The following is a 15,926-nucleotide window of genomic DNA, read 5'->3' on the forward strand; positions in this document are numbered from 1 at the left end:
TTTGATTCAGTGGATTTGGGTGGGACCTGGGCATCCACCTTTTTAGAAGCTGCAGGTGTTTCTGCTAGAGATCCCGGGCTGACAACCCCTGATGGAGATGTCACTGGGATCCCAGAGTCCCGTGCATGCATTCATTCAGCAAGCGTTCACTGAGCTGCTGCCGTGTGCCAGGCCCTGTCTTAGCAGTTGGCTGCAGGGGTGTGTGGAGATGGAAGAATTCAGACCTGTTTTCAGGGAACTGACAGCCAGGTGGGAGAGCCAGACAAGTACATCTATAATGACAGCTCTCCATGATGCAGACTGTGAGCCAGGTTGTCCAGTGTGCTATTGGAATACAAACCTCTCCTGTAAGTGCAGCCCTTGGTTTTGGGAAAATTTCCCAGAGCAGGTGATCTTTGAGCTGAGTCTTGAAGGGGGAATAAGAGTTGTCTGGGGCAGGCAGCGTGTTGTTGGTAGGAAAATTCAGAAAGGTGCTCGCCCATCAGCTAGGAGAGCATGGCTTGCGTCAGGAGTGGAAGAAATGCCGGAAAGGGGACTGGAGAAACTAGCAGATCACAGATCATGCTTTGGAGTCTGGGCTTGATTGGCAAGATAAACGCGGTCAGTTGATCTGATGTCTGCTACTGTGGCTGGATGTCACAGTTGGTTTGGAAAAGGTAGAGACTGGAGAGGGGGAAGGGGAGGTAAGGTTGGGGGGAGGGGGGTCACTGCAGGAGCTGTGCTGTCTGGGCCCGGAAGGGCCACATTCCAGGGTTTTGGATGAAACCACTCCTGGGCCCTGTGAAACAGCAGTACAGCAGTTGAGTAAACAGGCCAGAATTCAGGGCAGTGGTCAGGCTAGAGGTAAACTTCAGGAATTGTAAGCTTGGTGGTGATGAGCAACTACTCCATGATGGTGGCTGAGGTTGCCCTGGAAACTTATATGAATTTGTCGAGATGTCTTAGGGTGGGCTGTGGGGTTAGATGGACAGGAAAGAAAAGCCAGTCAGAGAAGGAGAAAACAGGAGCGAAACCCAGGAATGGGGCTGTCAATAAGAAGAGGCCAGGCTGGGGTCACACAGGACAACATGGGTGGTCCCCAGAGTTGCCCAGGACCACCCCCATCCGTGCCCCCTTCCACCACCCTCGGTGACGTGACAGTCGTCCCTTTCCTGGGAGCAGCTGTCTTTTGTCTGAGATTGTGTCCTTCCCCATGCTGGAGCATCCTCCCTTCTGTGAAATGGTGGAAACAGAAGATCGTGGGTTTTTTTCTTAATGCTTTTACTAGGAACAATGAAGAGACAGCGTCTCTTTGTTAGTTATCCTCTCCCTGCTTAAAAACACACTATGTTTCGGCCTGTGAAATATAAAGACGGCAGCAGAGGTAGAGGGGAGGGGAGGGGCCAGATCGGTGCGAGGGGTGGGGAGATGCTGATGGCCTTGGAAGGTGGGTTAGGAAACCCTGAGTAGAGAGAGTCGCGGGTCTGTTTCTGTTTTAAACTTGGCCTTGAGGAGTAGGGGATTTTTAACGTGGTGGAGATTTGAGCCAACACCCTGAGGGCTGGGACTAGTGGAGGAAGAGGAGGGAGGATTCAGGGGGGAGGGATGAGGGAAGGCCACTCCAGGCAGTGACTGGGGGGGGAGGGGGTGCCCAGAGAGATGCTGAGGGCCTTCTGCTTCCCTCCCAGGGCGAGCCACCCTTGGCCCTGGGCCTGTCCACCCGGAAGGCCCTCAGCATCCTGAAGGAGCAGCTCGAGGCGGTGCTGGAAGGACACCTGAAGGAACAGAAGAAATGTCTCACGTGGAAGGTGAAGGAAGCTTCTTCACAGGGAGCCCAGAGCCTGAGTGGGATGGCGGAGAGGCATGGGAGGCCCGTGACTCTCCCCGTGACCCTGGGCTGCCTCGCAGACTCATGTCCTGGGTGCACTTGGCGCAGGAGCCCGGGAGGAGACCGAGGCAGCCCTGGGGGGGAGAGGGGGGGGCGGGGGGGGGCAGCCAGTCGGTCGGAGGGCTGGGGCAGGGTCAAGCAGCTGTGGGAGGAAGGCGGCCAGATTCCAGCAGGACGCTGCGTCCCGGCTCCTTCCCCGGGCCCTCGCTCCCCGCCGCCCTTCCTCACCTCCTCACCTCCTCACCTCCTCACCTCCTCACCTCCTCAGGAGATGTGGAGAAGCAGCTTCCTGCACCACAGTAACCGCTGCTCCTGCTTCCACTGGCCGGGCGCCTCACTCATGCTGCTGGCGGTGCTGCTGCTGCTGGGCTGCCACGGGGGCCAGCCGGCGGGCAGGTGAGCTGCCTCCCTCCTCCGAGCCGCCCCACCCCTGCCTCAGGTTTAGCATGTCTGCACCACCACCCCCCCCCCCCGCCCCCCGCCCGGGTTGTTAGGAATCCTCAGTCCCTTGGCTGGCTGCTGTCAGCACCAGAACCAGACACGCTTTCCAGAAGGGGCCGGGGCGGGGGGCCCCTCTCCCTGCTAGAACCCCCTTCACTCCTTCCTGCCAGCCACGGGGCCGAGCTGGTGAGCGCCTCGGCGCTGTGCCTCCTGCTCCTTCTCAACCTCATCCTCATCGGGCGGCAAGATCGGCTGAAGCGCAGGGAGGTAGAGCGGAGGCTCCGAGGGATCATTGACCAAATCCAAGGTGAGGCCAAGGGTCAGGCGTGCCAGGCGTGATGCGTCGGAGCCCTGTGAGCTCTTCTCCCGAGTCCCAGCCAGGAGCCTGGCACACGGGTGGTCAGCATTCTGGCGGCTGTTGGCGTCAACAGAGTGAGAAGGCTCACCTGCCCTCTTTTGAGCAGGACAGTGATAGCCAGGGACACCTAGGCGCATGCAGGTGGTGGCCTGGGCACGGCACGCGGGCTTGCTAATGGTGGGAGACTAACAGAGAAGACCCTCTCTTGGCAGGAGAACAGTGATATTTTTCCCTTCTATGTCTGTCTTGTCCGGTGGTACTGGGCCAGGGCAGGTGGGAAGATGGGCCAGAGAAGTCTAAGACCTGCAAGAATCAGGGGTGGGGCCCGGAGCCGGGAGCCCCAAATGGAGCAGCCCTGATCCTAAAGAAGGGAGTTGCTCAGTCAGATTTCTGCTTGTCCTTTCATTCAGGTAGTGGTTACGCCCCAGCTATGGATCGGGGGTGTTAGGTTCTTCTGAGAGACGGTGGTTCCCACTTCCCAAGGGCATGTGGTCTTGTAAGAGAAACACCTGTTGTCTGAGACCTTTCTCTAACTGTACTGGGCAGCAGACATTTGAATGCTAAATGAGGGGATGCCTGGGTGGCTCAGTTGGTTGAGTGTCTGACTCTTGATTTTGGCTGAGGTCATGATCCCAGAGTCATGGGATCGAGTCCCATGTCGGGCTCTGTGCTGAGCATGGAGACTGGTTAAGATTCTCTTCCTGTCTCCCTCTGCCCCTCTCCCCCACTTGCATTCTCTATCTAAAATAAAAAAAAAATATTTAATTATTATAAATAAATAAATAAATAAATAAATAAATAAATGCTAAGTGAGAAGACGTTGCTTCATTCTGAAATGACCAATGAGTTGCAGCCATGTGCCAGGCACAGGAAGTGACTGAGAAAGATGGGCCCTGCCCTCCGAGAGCTTAGTCTCTTGCTCAGGAAGCATCCATGGCTCCCTGTTGCTCATCAAAGCATCCCAGAAACTCTGGCCCAGGCTCCAACCTTCCTCTCCAGCCTCTTCTGCTACTCACCCTCACGTGAAAACTACTCCCCAGTCCTAAAACCACTGCGGACTTCCCTGCTTCTGTGCCTCCTTCCTGCTGTCCTGCCTGCCCTGCTCCTCCCTCACTTGGCTCTAACTGAAGATCTTGCCCCTCCTTCAGGACCCACCCTTTTGCCCTGAAGCCACCTCTGATCACATCAGCTCCTCTGTGCTCCCTGCAGCACTGGGATCTTTCCTAACACTCTGAGCACATGCTTGCCTTGCTTTGGTGTTATCTGCCCACATGCATCTCTCTTTTCGGTTATGGCTCCTCAAGGGCAGGGACTGTGTCTTCTTTGATCTTTGCACCCCTCAAAGCCCTCGGCCATGGTTATGAAATGTCTTTGAATGGAACGGGGCTACAAAGAAGAAGAGCTTCAGGTGTTCAGAGGCCTTGGCGGTGCCTGGGCTGGAGCGGTGGGAAAGGCTTCACAGGGGAGGTGACCCTGGGCGAGTCGGAGTGAATGGTGTGGGTTGCGGCAAACCTTCTGGGAAAGGAAGGAGAAAGAAGGCCGCGCTCCATGGTGTGTGCTGCCGGGTGGCTGGGGTGTGGGGCTGTGGGTGAGGTGCTTTTCCTCTTTCCATTCTCGTCAGATGCGCTCAGGGATGGCAAGGAGATCAAGTGGCCGGATGCCATGTACCCAGACCTCCACATGCCCTTTGCACCATCCTGGTCCCTGCACTGGGCGTACAGAGATGGACATCTGGTCAACCTGCCAGTTAGCCTGTTGGTGGAAGGAGACATCATAGCTCTGAGGCCCGGCCAGGAATCGTTCGCCTCTCTGAGGGGGATCAAGGTAGCTCAGGACTTTTTCTCCTCCCCTGGAAATGCCGTGGGAGCATTCACAGGCAATGGTGGGAGGGCCCCAGGGCTTAATCCTGAAGCTTCCTGGCCAGCTCACAGGCTTCTTGGCAAGGGCTCTTAGGAGAACAGAGAAGGGCTAGAATATTTTTCTCCTTCTTGGCCTGTTCTTTCTTTTCTCTGCCCCTTAAGCTTGTGGGAATCCAGTTCCACAGCTGCCCCAACCCTCCGCCCCACAGCTGACTCTTTGCTAACTGATGGTCCCTAACCCAATGAACTGCTTCCATTTAGCTGGAATTGGCAAGGAAGGGTGGCTTCCGAATGAACCTGTTAATTGCCCTCAACCTCCTCCCCCTTCCTCCCTGGCAGGATGATGAACACATTGTCTTAGAGCCGGGAGACCTGTTTCCCCCTTTCTCTCCACCCCCTTCCCCCAGGGGAGAAGTGAAGAAAGGGCCACAGAACCCCCAGCAGCACAGACTCTTCCGTGTCCTTGAGACCCCTGTGATTGACAACATCAGGTAGGGTTGCTATCCTGCCTTCCTTCTGTCCCCTGACTTATCCTCGTCCCTAGTGGCTCTGTGAGCTGGGGGCAGGGGGTGGGTGACGAGGAGCCTTGTTTACGCTGAGGTTCCCTTAGGGCAGGCACCTCTATGGGGTCTTTTCTTTAGTGTCTCATGAGCATTTCTAGACTGGGTGATTGTTCCTCTCCCCCCTGTTGGAACTCTGAGGGGACAGCTCTGGAGGCTGCCCCAGACCCCTCTCTTGGGGGCGGGGGACTTGGTGGGGGCCAGGGAATAGGAGAGATTGCCTGACTCAGTGATGCCCCGTAAAGGTGCATGTTTCTGGCCTCTTCCTGAGAGCTTGCACAACTGTAGGGTCACCCCTTTCTGCAGGTGGTGCCTGGACATGGCCCTGTCCCGCCCAGTCACTGCTCTGGACAACGAGCGGTTCACGGTGCAGTCGGTGATGTTGCACTACGCTGTGCCTGTGGTCCTGGTGCGTGAGGCGGGCCGCGCAGGGCAGGGGAGAGGGCCAAGAGAAAGGGGGAGCCTCAGGGCCAGATTCAGGTGAGCGTGTGAGTGAAGACAGGGATCCCAGAGTGAGCTGGCCAGTGCTGGGGTTGGGGGCGTGTAAGTGGGCAGAGGAAAGGGAACCTTAGAGCCCGAGTGTCTCTCTGGGTGGTGGGGGCTAAGGCTGCACCTCTCCTGTGCCCCAAAGGCCGGCTTCCTCATCACCAATGCCCTGCGCTTTATGCTGAATGCCCCTGGGGTCACGTCCTGGCAGTACACCCTCCTCCAGCTACAGGTAACCCCCACCCTATCCCGACTGTCGTGCTTTGCACTTTCTGTGGAGCCTGGGTCCCCTCACGGCGCCCTGACTGTTCCTTCCTCTCTGTAGCCCCAGGGTCCCTCAGGCTTCAAACTTAAGAATGCCTGCTTTCCTTCTTCTCTTCTTGCCCTGGACAGCTGTCCCTTTCTACTCAGGGAATGGCTTCAGGGCCGGGGAAGCCCTTCCCTCCCTCCCTCCTTCCAGGCCAGCAGCTCCTTGGGAGCCTTCAGTGTGGTTCGCGCTTTCCCAGGTGAACGGCGTCCTGCCCGTCCTCCCCCTGCTCTTTCCAGCCCTCTGGGTTCTGGCGACCGCCTGTGGAGAAGCCCGCGTCCTGGCTCAGATGAGCAAGGCCTCTCCCAGCTCCTTGGTAGGTTGTTCCAAGGCATCTGGGGGACAGTGCAAAAAGAATACAAACCAGGAGCAAAAAGAGGGTGCCCAGCGAATGGGTGCAGACTGTGGGCCCGGCATGTGGGCAGGACTTGGGCAGCTCTCCAGGCCAGGCCTGGGAGAGGCCGGTGAGTGTCTGTCCTGGCGCTCAGCAGACAGGGGATTCGGGGACTGCCCAGGTGTCCTTTACCAATGGCATTCGGAGCCTTGCTGGCGTGGGGCCCCCCACCTTCCAGCTCAGAGGCCTGTGTGAGGGTGGCCCCCTGAGGCGGCTCCCTCTTCTCTGCGCAGCTGGCCAAGTTCTCGGAGGACACTCTCAGCAGCTATACAGAAGCCGTCTCCTCTCAGGTATGTTCACCTGGGACACCTTTGGCCCCAGGCCCCCGTAGGCACCGACCTGAGCTCCCTCAAGCTGGCCCCTTGTGGAACCCTGGGGCTCCCCTGCCTGGTGGCCATTGAGTCTCCTGTCTCATGAGGGCAGCGCGCTTTGCCCAGACAAATGCCTCTCCAACCCCAACTTCCTGGCATCCCTGCACTGTTTCCTCTGTTGGCCCCAGAGGCTATCTCTAGGGAAATAATGCTGGACTTTGCCTCTTCCGCCAGGAAATGCTACGCTGCATTTGGGGTCACTTCCTGCGGGTGATCCAGGGGACGTCGCCGACGCTGAGCCATAGTTCCAGCCTGTTGCACAGCTTGGGCTCTGTCACGGTGAGGCTGGGCCCCGTGGGAGGACCCCGCCTCAGCTGGCCTGCTGCCTGGCTATGTGTGGGGTGCCTTTCTGCCACTTACGTGGACCCTGGCAAGTTGGGGAATGCCAAGCCTCCTTCCCAATTCCTGTCTCTCCCTGCAGGTCCTATGCTGTGTGGACAAACAGGGGATCCTGTCGTGGCCAAACCCCAGCCCGGAGACCGTGTTGTTCTTCAGTGGGAAGGTGGAGCCCCCACACAGCAGCCACGAGGACCTAACAGATGACCTGTCCACCCGCTCCTTCTGCCACCCCGAGGTAGAGGAGGAGGTATGGCCGGCTCCCGGGGACTCAGCTCTGGGCCCGGCCGGTGGCCTCGGGGAGGGTGAGGCTAAGAGGGAGAAGGACGGCTCGAGCACCATTAGGATCTGCTGGGCAGTTGAGGCGGAGCCCCCACAGCCAGCAGTGAAGGGACATAACTGCCCTGCCTCCTTGGTCCGTGGCAGCCGTTGGGACCCCAGTCCGAGGCCTGTGCTCCTTGTTCTCTTCAGCCCCACGAACGAGATGCCCTCCTGGCTGGCTCCCTGAACACTTCCCTGCACCTTTCCAATGAGCAGGAACGCGGTGACTGGCCCGGTGACGGTCCCAAGCCCCCTGAATTCTACTCTCACCACAAAGCACACGGCCGCAGCAAACACCCATCCGGCTCCAATGTGAGCTTCAGCAGGGACACAGAGGGTGGTGAAGAAGAGCCTGGCAAGGTGAGAGGAAGGTGGAGAGCAGCCGTGGGGTGTCCCGGCCTCCCTGCCGAAGAGGCTATGGGGTGCAGATGTCACGGCCTCCGTTCCCAGGCCACCAGGCTTGGCCAGGCAGGGCCGTCTCCCAAGGCCTCATCTGGGACCCTTCCGGGAAGTAGGCCCTTTCTCCCTTTCTGGATTTCGCGGGTGGTAATTGGTCGGGGCGAGGCCCTTTCTCCTAGTTACCACCTTCTAAAGACAGAAAGCTGGTGGCTTCCTCTAAAATATTTCCACCCGCCTGAAAGAGATCCTTCATTGTTCCCTCCCTGGCCTGGGTACTGCCATCGTTGGGGGTAGCTACTAGAAGCAGCTGAAGGCCAGCAAGGGCAGGGAGAGGGTGTCGGGGAGGGATGCACAGAGCGTGAGCACGAACCCTCCAGTCTGACGCTGTCCTCTCCCCTCCACGTTTTCCTTGAGGCCCAGCCCGGGCTGGAGGGCGAGCCGTACGAAGCGGAGGACTTTGTGTGTGACTACCACCTGGAGATGCTGAGCCTGTCACAGGACCAGCAGAACCCCTCCTGCATCCAGTTCGATGACTCCAACTGGCAGCTGCACCTTACCTCCCTGAAGCCCCTGGGTCTCAACGTGCTGCTGAACTTGTGTAACGCCAGCGTCACGGAGCGGCTGTGCCGGTTCTCAGACCACCTGTGCAACATCGCCCTGCAGGAGAGCCACAGCGCCGTCCTGCCCGTGCACGTACCCTGGGGCCTCTGCGAGCTGGCCCGCCTCATAGGTATGCTGCCCGCCGCTTCCGAACCTACTGGTGCCCCGTGGCCGCATGGAGAGCGCCGTCAGCCCTCTTAGCTTCTTTTTTTTTTTTTTTTTTACTGTTTATTTATTTATTTTGAGAGAGAGAATGCAAGCAGGGGAGGAGCAGAGAGAGGGAGAGAGAATCCCAAGCAGGCTCCATGCTGTCAGCACAGAGCCTGATGTGGGGCTCGAACTCATGAACTGTGAAATCATGACCTGAGCCAAAATCGAGTCGGACGCTCAACCAACTGAGCCAGCCAGCGCCCCAGCCCTCTTAGGCTCTGACCACCCCCTTTCACCAGGCACCGTTCGGCAGTGCTTCCTCATCTCGTCTTGGAAAGTAACCAACAGCGGGATGAGCAGGGGAAAGGAAGCAGCCCAGCCTGACTGGGCTTGTCTCCGTGCCAGGGAGGGCGGTGCAGGTGCTTCCTCCCGGACACTCTGAGTTGCTATCCCTCCCCCTGCAGGCTTCACTCCTGGGGCCAAGGAGCTCTTCAAACAGGAAAACCACCTTGCACTCTACCGCCTCCCCAGTGCCGAGATGGTGAAGGAAACCTCGCTGGGAAGGCTCTCCTGTGTCACCAAGCGGCGCCCCCCCCTCAGCCACATGATCAGCCTCTTCATCAAGGACACCACCACCAGTGAGCCTTCCAGGCTTGGCCAGCATCAGGCCAGACCTTCCTGGAGCTTGGCAGGGCGGAGCTTCTTTTAGGCATCCCTCTTTAGGGGCAGCCCGGGCAGATGAGCGCTAGATAACGTCCCGAGTCTTCTTTGCACGTGGCAGGGATTGGATTTGGGGACTGGGGCTGGGATGGCGTGGCCACAGGGGCCTGGACTGTTTGAAGGACGGGCGGCCTAGTGTCTGTTTCACAAGCCCGGCACCTCCCACATAAGCCTGGGATATTGTGTGGAGACCCCCAAGGTCTCCTTAGCACCCTTCTCGAGGATGGCAGGGTGTTCCCTGAGTGAGTGAGCCGGGAGGAGGGCAGCGGTGGCTTGGGGCACTCACGGCTCGGCCTCTTCCTCCCTGCCTCAGGTACAGAACAGATGCTGTCCCATGGCACGGCGGACGTGGTCTTAGAGGCCTGCACAGACTTCTGGGACGGGGCCGACATCTACCCTCTTTCGGGTTCTGACAGGTGGGTGAGGAGGCACACGCCAGTGCTGGTCGCAGACCGCCCTGCCGTCTGCCTTCCCGCCGGCCCACGGGCAGGGGGGCATCTCAGGACTGCTCGCCTCACTCCTGCCCTGCTTCCCTGGCAGAAAGAAAGTGCTGGATTTCTACCAGCGAGCCTGCTTGTCTGGCTACTGCTCTGCCTTTGCCTACAAGCCCATGAGCTGCGCCCTGTCCTCTCAACTCAACGGCAAGTGCATTGAGCTGGTGCAGGCGCCTGGCCAAAGCAGCATCTTCACCATGTGCGAGCTGCCCAGCACTGTCCCCATCAAGCTCAGCACCCGCCGCAACAGCTGGAGCTCTGACGGTACCGTGCACATCCGTCCCTGTGGGGGCCCCGAGTGGGGAGGGCTTCCGGAGGGCCGTGGAGTCCATCATAGCAGAGGGGACAGTGGGCGCAGCATCTAGGTGGCACTCACCGCCTGGTGATGTGGGCCAGTCCCTTAGCCTTCGCGTGGATAGGTAGGTGCTTGCTCTGCTCTCCTCTCCTCACAGGTTTCTTGTGACACTCCGGTGGGATACTGGATAGCAAAGGGCTTTCTTTGAAAGTTATAAAATGGCAGTATTTATAGAACATTGGCCTTACTTGAATCAGACAAAAGGCCAGGTCACAACCCTGCTGAAACAGAGGGACTCAGAGCCACCCTGCCCCTCCCCACTCTACCAAACAGACAGACTCACAGGGGTCTTATGACCCAAAAGACCATGAATTGAGGCCATTGCTGAGAGTGAGGGCAGCCCCCTTGCCTTGGACCAGGGCTGGGCTCTATCGTTACTCCTGAGGATTGTCACCTGACTGATGAGTACCTCTCGTTGTCTTCTCTCCTGTGTCCGTTGGCTCCTTTGTATGTCTTGGCTGTGTGTGTGCGTGGCTGTGTGTGGTCCCCCGGGGCCCACGTGCTCATTGATTTGGGTGTGGCATCTGTGTGTGTGGCCTGGGCCGCCTCCTGGAATCTGCTGGTTCCTGGGTGTTCCTGGCCGGGCTCTGTGCCTTGTGCCTACCTGAAGAAGGGATCGGGGAGGTGCTGGAGAAGGAAGACTGTATGCAGGCCCTGAGCGGCCAGATCTTCATGGGCATGGTGTCCTCCCAGTACCAGGCCCGGCTGGACATCGTGCGCCTCATCGACGGGCTGGTCAATGCCTGCATCCGCTTCGTCTACTTCTCTTTGGAGGATGAGCTCAAAAGCAAGGTGGGGAGAGCCACCCCTCTCTGCTGCCCCTGATCCTTTCTCCCATGGGCTTGTGGGCCCATCTGTTCATGGCCATCTGCCTTTTGCAGGTGTTTGCAGAAAAGATGGGCCTGGAGACAGGTTGGAACTGCCACATCTCTCTCACGCCCAATGGGGACATGCCTGGCTCTGAGATCCCCCCCTCCAGCCCTAGCCATGCTGGCTCCCTGCATGATGACCTGAATCAGGGTAAGGGCGAAGTTTTGTGGTGGGGACGAGGTGGGTGTGGGCACTTCTCTCCTGGGAGCTACAGCTAGAAAGAGCCTCCGCAGATCTTTCCTGATAAGTACATTCCCTTGGAAAATGGCTCTCGTCTCCCCGCGGTAACAACAGTTGACAGCGAAGGAGAGGAGACCCAGATGCAGGAAGTTCTCTGCCATCTTCAGGGCAAGGAAAGGCCCCCAGAAAGGCTGACTCCAAGGTGAAGGACAGGCTTTCATCTCCACAGTGTCCCGAGACGATGCAGAAGGGCTCCTTCTGATGGAGGAGGAGGGTCACTCTGACCTCATTAGCTTCCAGCCGACAGACAGTGACCTCCCCAGCTTCCTGGAGGACTGCAACCGGGTATGACGGCAGGGTCTGTGCCCCTTCACCCCCAGAGGTAGCTGAATCGCTGGCCCCGAGAAGGGGGGCAGGGAGGGACGGACCCTTCTCCCCAGTCCTGAGGCTCCTGGCATCTCTGCTCTCTCCAGGCCAAGCTGCCCCGAGGCATCCACCAGGTGCGTCCCCACCTGCAGAACATTGACAACGTGCCCCTGCTAGTGCCCCTGTTCACCGACTGTACCCCCGAGAGTGAGTACCATAGAGGAATCTGGGCTGGACGAGCTGGGGAATCCAGGGGGCTGGAGCTGTGGGTGTGCCCTTTCTAGGGAGTCAGAAGTGACAATCATTCCATGATATTCATGCTCCTGGGGGCAGGACTGTCCCCAAGAGGGGCCTGCTTCCCCTGTCTCCTGCTCTCCTGCCCCGTGGGTCTCTTCCCAGAGCCTCACACAGGGCTCCGCCTACCTGACTCTTGTGCCCCCCGACTGCACCCCACCCCAGCCATGTGTGAGATGATCAAGATCATGCAGGAATATGGGGAGGTGACCTGCTGCCTGGGCAGCTCTGCCAACCTCAGGAACAGTTGCCTTTTCCTCCAGAGCGACATCAGGTCAGGATGACATCCTAGAGCGGGGGCTTACACGGGCTGGGGCATGTTCCACGGCTGATCTTACCCTAATTGGGACTGAGGGACCTGGACATGGTGGAAAGAGAGGGAGCAGGTGCTTGCCTAGTCCTATGGGCGATGGGATGGGGTCTTTGCGGAGTGTCGCTGAGGGGTATGCTTTCCTCCTGTGCCGAGCAGCATCGCCCTGGATCCCCTGTACCCGTCCCGCTGCTCCTGGGAGACCTTTGGCTACGCCACCAGCACCAGCATGGCCCAGGCCTCGGATGGCCTTTCTCCCCTGCAGCTCTCAGGGCAGCTCAACAGCCTGCCCTGCTCCCTGACATTTCGCCAGGAAGAGACCATCAGCATCATCCGGCTCATTGAGCAGGTGGGGGCTCGGGAAGGCGGTGGGACGTGGGGCCTGCATGGGGTGGGGAATAGTGACACAGGCTCCACCTGGGCTCCCTGGGGCAGATGTACCTGCAAGAGAGCCTTTCCCGGGCACTGTTATTTGCCTCCACCCTTTCCTAGCAGGAGCATCTGGGGCATCTGGCTCTTGGCTGAGATCTGTCAGCTGTAGGCCTGGCCACAATCTGTCCCTCCCGGTCCCTAGGCTCGGCACGCCACCTACGGCATTCGCAAGTGCTTCCTCTTCCTGCTGCAATGCCAGTTGACTCTGGTGGTCATCCAGGTGAGGTGGGGCCGGCACAGGCATTGCCCCTCCCCCGCCCGCTTCCCCCGCCCAGGGCCAGTTGAGTCTGAGGTGGCAGTTCCGGGGGATGCGGCACAGCCTAGGGGCCCCCTAGCCTCTGTGAAACCCCTGGGCTTTTGGTAATGACCCCATCAGCAGAGTAGTGGCCCCTGTGGCCCCAGCTCCTCTGGGCACCTGTCTGGGCACAGGGCCAGGCGGTCCTGGGGCTCCAGGCATCCCACTGTTCGCTAGAATCTAATCATGCTTCCTGGGCTCTCCTGGTCCAGTTCCTGTCTTGTCTGGTTCAGCTGCCACCGCTGCTGAGTACCACTGACATCCTGTGGCTGTCCTGCTTTTGCTACCCTCTGCTCAGGTGAGAGTCATTCTGCCCCTCCGTGCCCAGGCAGGCAGGGTTGGGATGTCCCCGAGCAGCCCCAGGAGCCCAGGTTCTGTGGGACCCGCTTTGTGCTCACGTCTCCTGGTGCAGAGGGCACTGGGGGGCTCTCTCTCCTTCGTCTTATCCCATCTCCTCAGACCTCCCCTCGCGTCCCAAAACTCCCGAAAGGCTACCCCTGTGGGAATTGGGGGACAGAAGGCCACAGTCGCCACGCTTCACCAAGTCCCTGCTTTTCAGCATCTCTCTGCTGGGAAAGCCCCCGCATAGCTCCATCATGTCTATGGCCACGGGGAAGAACCTTCAGTCCATTCCTAAGAAGGTAAGCAACGTGGAGGCCTGTGAGCCTGGCCCTTTCCTGAGGGACGGGTGCGTGGAGGGGACGGAGCCTTGGGGGAGAGAGGTAGGGGCCTCCATCAGGACTTCCGCCAACCGCAGGGGAGGTGGTGGTGTGGAGCCGGGAGGCGTCCCCCGCCCCTGGGCCTGCCCGTGTCCTGGAGAGCCCGCCGCGCCTGGTGCCGGAGGGGCCGCTGCCTTGCGAGTGACAGGCCTCCCTCTTCTCTGCAGACCCAGCACTACTTCCTGCTCTGCTTCTTGCTCAAATTCAGCCTCACCGTCAGCTCGTGCCTCATCTGCTTTGGCTTCACGCTGCAGAGCTTCTGTGACAGCTCCCAGGCCCGCAACCTCACCAACTGCTCCTCCATCATGCTGCGCAGGTGGGTCCTGGTCCCCCCCCCCCCCCCCCGCCCGCCCCCTGCCCACTTTCCCGGGGCCCAGAGGGGGCTGAGCCCACCCCTTGCTTTGGCAGTCACGCCGACACAGCTCCAGCCTGGTTTGACGACTTTGCCAACGGGCTGCTGACGGCCCAGAAGCTCACGGCGGCCCTGACCGTCCTGCACACGGGTGAGAGGCTCCCGGGGAGGGGGCCTGTGGCGGCCGGTGGGGCACCCCGGGGGCAAGGCCTCGGCCGGTGGGAAGTCTAACACCGCCCACTGGCCCTGTTTTCTCCAGTCTTCATTTCTATCACCCACGTGCATCGCACCAAGCCCCTGTGGAGAAAGAGCCCCTTGACAAACCTCTGGTGGGCCGTGACGGTGCCCGTGGTGTGAGTATCTCCGGGCGGAGGTGGGGGAGGGGCAGGGGACTTTGGCAGAGACTAGGGGGTTGAGTGCTGTCCCCCTTGAGCTACTCGTACTGGGAAAAGCAGGGCAGGAGGCAAGAAGAGGCAGGTTCACGCAGGGCTGTCACCTCCCCCCTGCAGCCTGCTGGGGCAGGTGGGCCAGACGGCAGTGGACCTACAGCTGTGGACGCACAGGGACAGCCGTGTCCACTTTGGCCTGGAGGACGTGCCTCTGCTGACATGGCTCCTGGGCTGCCTCTCCCTGGTCCTTGTGGTGGTCACCAACGAGATCGTGAAGCTGCATGAGATTCGGTGAGCTGCCAGCTGGGCACTCCCTCCAGGGTCAGGCGCGTTCCCCAAGCCTGTCACCTCCTGGGCACTTGCCCGCTGCCTGGACTTCCATCCTTCTCTGGGGTCCTACCCTGTTCCCGGTCTGGGGTTCTGCTCTAACCTGTGCTTTAATCTCCTGCCCCACCAGGGTCCGGGTTCGCTACCAGAAGCGACAGAAACTGCAGTTTGAAACGAAGCTGGGCATGAACTCCCCCTTCTGAGCCATTGGCCACAGTGCCCATAGTTGCCCTGGTCCTGGGGCTAAAGCCAGACCAGTTTCTGAGTCTGGGGAGTTGGTATCGCGAAGGTTTCAGGGTTTCCTCTTGCGCCCCATGGCACTGGAGGCCCAGGTCTGTGTCAGACCCAGCTGTCATCCTGCCCCCTCCCCGGGGCTTAACCGTGGAGGAGCTGGTGAGCCATGGCCTCGGCATCAGGCCAGTCTGGTCTTGAATGTATGACCTAGTGCACTTAGTAGAGGGGCCCTTAGCCCCCTCCACCTGTGGGCTGCCCCCCTCTTTAGGGGCTCTTAACCCAGGGCCCTCTGCTCTGGGGTCTCTGGGCAGAGCCGTGAACTGTGGGGCCAGGACCTCAGGGGTAGCAGCCGTGGGAGGTCCAGACAGGCCACTGTCAAAGGCAGCGGTGGTGGTGTATCCTCCCTGCACCCCAGCCTGTCTTCCTGGGGCAGGAGCCTGGATGTGGTTGAGTGTTTCCCCTCCCTCCTTCTACGGGGGAGCCTCACGCTCAGACCTGAAGATGAAGAGCCCGCCCCCCCCCGCCCCCACCCCCGCCTGGCCCTGGCCCCTCTTCCTGTGCTGCCTTCAAGCTGGCCTCGAGCGTCAGTCTTGGGGATGTGGCCCAGGGCTCCTTTTAGCCCCCTGCCGTAGTTCTCGTGTGAGAATGTTTTTACTGGTGTATATTTTTTACTGGAAATGAGCCTTTTAGGAATGAATGTAGACTGGTTTGTATTAAAACTTGTAAATTGCCTAAGAAAAATCTGTGGCTGGTCCATGAGGCAGCCACTAAGGGGCCCACCCAAGACTTTGGCTGGTGAGGGAGCCCCGAAAGCGAGGGGGGGGCCCGAGCCTTCCTCCTTCCACACTGGCAAGAGCCCTCAGGTCTGGCTCAGGTGAGAACCCTGGGCTCGGAGGTCCACGGCACAGATCCAAACACACAGCCCGATCACATGGAATGACACTTTCATTGGTGTTAGTTGGGAGAAGAGGTTAATGGTTACAGAGCCAGGGCCTGGGCCAACCAGATCAGGCTTCCGGCCCCGAGGTGGGCAGTGGGCACTCTTGCTGTGGTTCGAAGCCCCTTCCCTTGTGTCCTCTCAGGTGGTTATAGATAGAATAAATTCCATTTAAAATATATGCATTTCTCTCTGCTTAAAAA

At 59.5% G+C, this 15,926-nt stretch overlaps 1 protein-coding gene across 15 annotated transcripts in view; it reads left to right on the forward strand.

The window, feature by feature from the left end:
* TMEM94 (transmembrane protein 94) overlaps positions 1–15,902 on the forward strand; it is a 33,830-nt gene extending 17,928 nt beyond the window's left edge. For 5 of the 15 annotated variants that reach the window (XM_030295467.1, XM_030295466.1, XM_030295474.1 and 2 more), the window contains 30 exons: positions 1,668–1,787; positions 2,136–2,263; positions 2,479–2,615; positions 4,288–4,490; positions 4,865–5,016; positions 5,392–5,494; positions 5,717–5,803; positions 6,078–6,194; positions 6,506–6,562; positions 6,818–6,922; positions 7,065–7,229; positions 7,451–7,660; positions 8,114–8,429; positions 8,914–9,087; positions 9,483–9,585; positions 9,710–9,927; positions 10,629–10,810; positions 10,900–11,038; positions 11,298–11,413; positions 11,542–11,641; positions 11,834–12,002; positions 12,198–12,387; positions 12,613–12,690; positions 12,978–13,063; positions 13,325–13,406; positions 13,652–13,800; positions 13,893–13,987; positions 14,096–14,189; positions 14,346–14,516; positions 14,683–15,902. In XM_030295467.1, the coding sequence (XP_030151327.1) occupies positions 1,668–1,787; positions 2,136–2,263; positions 2,479–2,615; positions 4,288–4,490; positions 4,865–5,016; positions 5,392–5,494; positions 5,717–5,803; positions 6,078–6,194; positions 6,506–6,562; positions 6,818–6,922; positions 7,065–7,229; positions 7,451–7,660; positions 8,114–8,429; positions 8,914–9,087; positions 9,483–9,585; positions 9,710–9,927; positions 10,629–10,810; positions 10,900–11,038; positions 11,298–11,413; positions 11,542–11,641; positions 11,834–12,002; positions 12,198–12,387; positions 12,613–12,690; positions 12,978–13,063; positions 13,325–13,406; positions 13,652–13,800; positions 13,893–13,987; positions 14,096–14,189; positions 14,346–14,516; positions 14,683–14,755 (4,119 nt within the window). In that variant the 3' untranslated portion in view covers positions 14,756–15,902. The remainder of the gene's footprint in view (positions 1–1,667; positions 1,788–2,135; positions 2,264–2,478; positions 2,616–4,287; positions 4,491–4,864; positions 5,017–5,391; positions 5,495–5,716; positions 5,804–6,077; positions 6,195–6,505; positions 6,563–6,817; positions 6,923–7,064; positions 7,230–7,450; positions 7,661–8,113; positions 8,430–8,913; positions 9,088–9,482; positions 9,586–9,709; positions 9,928–10,628; positions 10,811–10,899; positions 11,039–11,297; positions 11,414–11,541; positions 11,642–11,833; positions 12,003–12,197; positions 12,388–12,612; positions 12,691–12,977; positions 13,064–13,324; positions 13,407–13,651; positions 13,801–13,892; positions 13,988–14,095; positions 14,190–14,345; positions 14,517–14,682) is intronic. The other 10 variants (XM_030295469.1, XM_030295475.1, XM_030295470.1 and 7 more) reach the window with 7 other exon arrangements.
* Positions 15,903–15,926: the final 24 nt, after the last annotated feature.

Source organism: Lynx canadensis, chromosome E1 (assembly GCF_007474595.2).
Source record: "Lynx canadensis isolate LIC74 chromosome E1, mLynCan4.pri.v2, whole genome shotgun sequence".
Classification (NCBI taxonomy): Eukaryota; Metazoa; Chordata; class Mammalia; order Carnivora; family Felidae; genus Lynx; species Lynx canadensis.